This window comes from Sinohyriopsis cumingii, chromosome 15, assembly GCF_028554795.1.
Source record: "Sinohyriopsis cumingii isolate HCF-2022 chromosome 15, ASM2855479v2, whole genome shotgun sequence".
Classification (NCBI taxonomy): Eukaryota; Metazoa; Mollusca; class Bivalvia; order Unionida; family Unionidae; genus Sinohyriopsis; species Sinohyriopsis cumingii.
The window spans coordinates 22,123,802-22,130,049 of NC_142975.1; the positions used below are offsets into that span (position 1 = coordinate 22,123,802).

General features: G+C 42.2%; 1 protein-coding gene across 1 annotated transcript; it reads right to left on the reverse strand.

Annotated features, from left to right (window-relative positions):
• Positions 1 to 3,495: 3,495 nt before the first annotated feature.
• LOC149781396 (uncharacterized) lies at positions 3,496 to 3,924 on the reverse strand. Its single transcript, XM_089934705.1, has one exon. The coding sequence runs from the start codon at positions 3,922 to 3,924 to the stop codon at positions 3,496 to 3,498; it is 429 nt and encodes a 142-aa protein (XP_089790831.1).
• Positions 3,925 to 6,248: the final 2,324 nt, after the last annotated feature.

The window sequence follows — 6,248 nt, forward strand, 5'->3', positions numbered from 1 at the left end:
CAGAGGAGAGTCCCTTATACTAAAGATTAAGTCTACCAGACTGAAGACTGAGATATGGAAATCGATCAGCAGAGAAGGAGGTCCTGTCACATTAGCAACGGGGGTATTGAGCTGCAATTGTAACAACACAGACCCTCAAAGGATTGGGACAGTTGTCATGAAAATGAGGGAGTCTCAAGTTGTTACAGAAACAGTATTTATTCACACACGTTACGAGTACACATCAATACGCTTCCATGATGGATCGCGGCGCCCCCTCCCTCCGCGAGAAGTCCCTATCTAATGTTGCAGCTACAAAGGGGAGCAGTTATTAGTTAGTTGTTGTTGTTGTTATAGGGTTTTACGCCATTTTTCAGCACAAGATAGGCTACACATGGCGGCCAGTATTAATGGTGGAGGAAGAACCCGGGAAAACCCCGGAAAGAACCACCGACCCACGAGAAGCTACCGGCAAGCTTTCTCACATATCCACATTGGCCGAGCCCGAGACTCGAACCCACGCAGACAGAGGTGAGATGGCAGTGCTCCGTGACGGAAATCGCTTTAAACCACTCGGCCACTCGGGGCCCCAGTTATTACTTAGAACTACCAAGTAAACTACGATACTACACATCTCCCCTCTTTTAAGATTATCCGAACATAAGATTTTGCTTATGAGTAGATAGGAAACAGATGAATCAATTCCGTCAATATGAAAACATTAAATAGGTAAGCAATGAATGTACTGTCTTTGTAGCGAAACTGTCCACTGAAAGAATTTAACGGAATAGATTTATATAATAGGTTACTGTAAACGAGCACAGTATAGTCCTGATTCTAATACTATAGAATACTAAATACGTTGGCACATTTATAAAAATCACTTTCTTAGACAAAATCACTGAATCTGGCTGGTTTTCGGACGACTCTCCCACTTAACGTCCGCACTGGAGTGTTTGGACTGTTGGGCCCATTGGGTACAGCTGGCTTGCTGAGGGTTGGCTGCACTGGGTCACGCTGGTGGTATAATCATCAGATGGTGGCACAGGCTCCATGTTATTGAGAGATTGTGCTGGACTCCAAATGAGTCTTGATAGGACACTGTGGGGACTTTGTTACATTGTCTGTATACGTATTTGTATTGACTCGAAGTAGAATCTCAGGGCTTTTCATCCGCTGTACATGGATTCGATTACGTCTGTATATCCCTTGAGGAGTGTTTACCAAGTAGTTTGTTCGGTCTTTGTAGGATTGAATAACTATGCCTGGTGTTGACCACTTGTTATCATTTCCATGCCATTTGATTTTGACGCTGTCTCCCTCAGTAATATCTAGCAAATTATGTGTAGTGTGGCGCCGGTTGTCAAAGAATTCATATCTTTGTTTTGTCTTAAGGTCTCTCTGCCTGATGATTTTGAGGTTTGGCCACTTGGGGTTTAACTTCTTTTCAATAATGGGCAAGGTGGGCCTCATCTGGCGTCCCATCATCAATTGGGCTGGGCGGGCACCTGTCGCAGCCGTCGTGTGGCTCTAAAAGCCATCAAGGCAAGGAATACATCAACCTGCTTAAGTATGGACTTTGCTATTTTGCCACTACGTTCTGACATGGTGACATTCGCATGTGGGTGGTGAGGACTGGTAAATACTTGTTTGAAGTTGTATTTCTCAGCAAATTCATTGAATTCCGAGGAAGTGAACTGGGTCCCATTGTCTGATACTACGATTTCTGGGATTCCCCATCGTGCAAATGTGCTCTTTAGCTTTCCAATTACCTGCTGGGACGTTGTTTTTGTTAGATACATAATTTCCAATAGCGTGAAAAGTAGTCAATAGGTACCAGGTATCTTTCTTGTTTGGCTTCACAAATATCATTGCAATTTTCTGACATGGTCTGTCTGGTAGAGAGGTTGTATTCAATGCTTCCCTCCTCTGTGCTGGCTTCCTAATCTGACAAAATTCACATGTCTCTATTTTGTCTTTGATCTGTCTCGCGATTTCAGGTCACCATACACAACTTTGGGCTCTCTCACGGCATTTGGCTAATCCCTGATGACCTTCGTGAATGGTATCAAGAATTCCGGGCCTTAAGACTGTAGGTATGACAACTCTGTCCCTGAAGAGAAATTGGTCGTTCTGAATTGAGAGTTCACTGCGTACAGCAAAGTATGGATGAACATCAAGGGGACAGCTATTTTTCTTATCCGGACATCCATTTCTGGTGAAAGTCATTGCAGTCTGCAGATGGTTGTCACTCATGTAACCTTCTTTTATTTGTTCTAATGTCATATCGGAAATTGACCTGTATGCCTCCATTGACTCTATAAAAACTTCTATTTCCTCTTCGTATGTGGCTTTCTGGCCCAGGAGAGGGCTCCAAGAAAAGGTGTCTGGAACTACCAAAAGCTTCCCAGCTACATACTCTGCCTTTGCGTTCAAGCGTCTCAACCGCATCAACAGTCGTTGACACCTTAAAGAAGCTTTATCTGAATCATGTGTGTTGATCAGTGGCACTAAAGGTTTGTGGTCCGTATGCAATCTGAACGAGTCCAGTCCAACAAGATATCGTGAAAACTTTTCACAGGCCAACACACATGCAAGCCACTCCTTCTCTATCTCTGCATATTTAACCTCTGCAGGGGTGAGTGTTCTGGAACAAAAGGCAACTGGCTTGAGTTTATCAATATGTTGTTGGAATATTGCCCCAGCAATTCCATAACTGCTGCCATCAGCGCTGACAACAGTTAACTTGCAAGGGTCATAAAATGCTAAGACTAGTGTGGATGTCAGCATCTCCTTGACTTTCGTGAAGGCATATTCCTGGTCTGGGCCCCAGTCATTGGAAACTATCTGATTTCAGCAGGCCCATAATTGGTCGCATTATTGTAGACAAGTCTGGGAGAAATCTACCAAGTTAGTTGATTATGCCCATGGTGCGACGAAGCTCACTGGTATTTAATGGAGCAGGTAGCTCTTTCATTGTGGCAACCTTTGATGGACTGGGGATTGTGCCTTCCGAGCTAATCACGTGACCGAAGAATTCCAGTTTGTTTTTCCTAAATTCACATTTTTCTTTGTTGAGCTTGAGACCACTCCTATTGAGCTTTCCAGTACCAAATGTATGCGTCTGTCATGCTCCTCTAAGGTTCTGCCATAAACAAATATATCATCCATAATGGCCTCGGCCTTTTCATAGCCAGTCAGCAGCTCTGTCATTTTTCTCTGAAAAATCTCTGGAGCCGACGTAATACCAAATGGGACTCGTTTAAAGCAGAAGCGACCTAGTGGTGTAATAAAGGTTGTCAGTTTTGCACTTTCTGGATGTAAAGGTATTTGATAAAATCCGCTTTCTGTAGCAAGTTTGGAGAAGACAGTAGAGCCTATCAGCTTCGGTGATCTATCATCTAGAATAGGGAGCATATATCTTTCTCGTTTGACAGCCTCACTGAGCTTCTTCAAATCAACACAAATTCTGACTTTACCATTTTTCTTAGGGATTGATACCATAGGCGCACACCATTATGTGGGCTCAGGTACCTCCTCAATGATGCCTTCCTGCTGAATATGGAGCAGTTCTTCTTTCACCTTAGATAACAAGGGAAATGGTACACGCCTGTGTGCAGCTATACTGTATGGCCTGGCATCATCCTGGATTATGATCTTTACTGGCTCACACTTCAACAGGCCAAAGTGCCCAAAGGCTGTTTTGTTGATCTCTTCAACTCTTTTCACAAGACCCATTGCATGTGAAACTGCACGTCCAAGGATATTATTGGCACGTGGTCCCTTGATGACAAATACCCGAAACTGGTACGATACTTTCTTATAGGTAGTATGTGCCATAAACTCGCCTCTCGAATCCAGAATCCTTCCAGGGCTACACAACCTGGATTCCGATTGTCTCAGCTTTGGTTTTGTTGGAAGAGAGTTGTATGTTGCTTCAGACATAACTGTTGCGTCCGCTCCAGTGTCTATTTTGAAGTGAACTGAGGCTTCACAAATGTTCAAAATCACACGTCATGCCTCATTATCATCATCGCACATATTTACTAAGCCAAGGAAGAATGCTTCTTGGTATTCTGCATAATCTGTAGCTGGTCTTTCATTGAATGTGACCTTTCTTAGCAACAGACAATGGCAAAGTGGTCAAGCTTGTTACAACTTCTGCACCATTTTCCTTGAGCGGACATCTCTCACCTCTACCTTGCCTCCTGTTATATTTGTGACATGTTTGGTGTGCTGTTGTTTGACCAATCTGATTTAGTTTTCGTCATTGACGCTGTCCATTTCGGTTGGTCGATCCTGGTTTAGTGCTTGATGCCTTGTTCTGTTTAGAGATTTCATCCAAATCTCTGACCGTCTGACTTTGGTCACGTATCTGACTTTTTACCAGTTCTGACAGTCTCTCTATTTGTATGGCCTTCTCTAAGGTAAGGTCGGCCTCCATTTGTAGCTTTTCCGAAACCTCTTTATCCAAAATTCCAATTACAAGACCAGCCCTTATTGCTTCATCCTTTTGTGCGCCAAAGTCACAATGATCGCCAATTTCAAACAGCTTTCTTACAAATTCCTCCACAGATTCTCCTGTTTTTTTTTTCACTAAGTTTGGTGAAAACACGCTCTTTCGTGGATTACATTGCTTTTGGGGACGAAGTAATCATCAATTTTCTGGAAAACTGGGGTGTATTTGTCGGCATCTTCGTCGTTAGCAAACTCAAACGATTTAAATATTTGTTCTGCTTCTTTCCCCATCTGCCTTATTTAGTTTGGTGGCGATCCTAAAGCGCGCGAAACGCTGTTTCCAATCCGGCCACTCCACTGGCTTCCCAAAGTTAAAGCTCTCCGGTGCCTGGAATTTAGCCATTTTCACTCATTGCAAAAGTTCATTATCTTTTGGAGTCACATCTGACACCATGTCATGAAAATGAGGGAGGGAGTCTCAAGTTGTTACACAAACAGTATTTATTCACACACGTTTCGAGTACACATCTATAAGCTTCCATGATAAATCGCAGCGCCCCCCCCCCCCCCGCCTCCGGGAGCAGTCCCTATCTAATGTTCCAACTACAAAGGGGAGCAGTTATTAGTTAGAACTACCAAGTAAACTACGATAAAGCACACAGTAAAGTTTCCGTAATATTCCCTATCTATTTCCATCAATTTCTGATGTAGGGATACATGGAGTAGAAGATGTGCTGCCTACGGAGCTTGGCCATGGAGGTGTGAACACTAGGTGTATAAAATAATCAAACTGGTTCTTTTCAGGGCCACCAAATCTTTTCAAAACATACTAACAAAACTACTACTACTCTATGCGTTTTATGTTTGTGTATTTCTTCCATCACTAAGTAAAACTTACCCCTTTTATCTGTGTGGGTACAGTGTGTCCATAAACATTTCCACCCTTGTATGTGGTTTGATAGTGTGTGTAAATTTCATCTCAATACTTTTACATCCCATCCCTCTCATGATTTATAAGTAGAATGTGTGTAAGCATTCCCACCATTTTCGGTGGATAGTAAGAGTAGTGGTCTTGGTCAATGCACATGGCATTTTGGATAGCTCTACAAATGGGTCTTAGATAGTAATAAAAAAATTGCTCAAAATATTGAGTGTTGGATAGTAATATAATAGAGCATGCTGGACTGTACTTAAAAAGCGTGTTTATATAGTTTTCAAACGTGTATCATGGATAGCAATCAGAAGATACATAATGGATCACAATCAAAAAGTGGGTGTAGTATAGAACTAACAACACTGTCGGATAGTAATCAAAATGTGGTTATTGGGTAGTAACTAAAAAGCTGTTACTGACGTAAACCTACAGCATAATGTTAAAGTCCCGTAGAGGTCAAAAATTAAAAAATGTTTCAACATCAAGATGTAATACTAAATTCCTGTAGAATTGTATAAACACCACTTCCTGTAGAGGGTCAAATATAAATGTTGGCATAATGTTAATCCCCGTAGAGGGTCATACTTATCTGAGCTCACCAATGTCTAACAATGTAAACATGTAACCCAATTTGAGGTCAACACTTCTAAGAATGTAGCCTTAATGGTAATTCTCGTTGAGAGCTACATATTATTTAATGTAAACCTACGGCATAATGTTATTTCTCGTAGAGGGCTATAACGCCACATATTACTTGCACCATACAGCAAAGTGTACTCGATTTTGCCGAAACTTCATGTCCTAGTCTGTATTTCCGGAGCTACCGTGGTTACAAATCTCTTCGGTCTCTATGGGTATCAGTGCATTATTCTTCGGA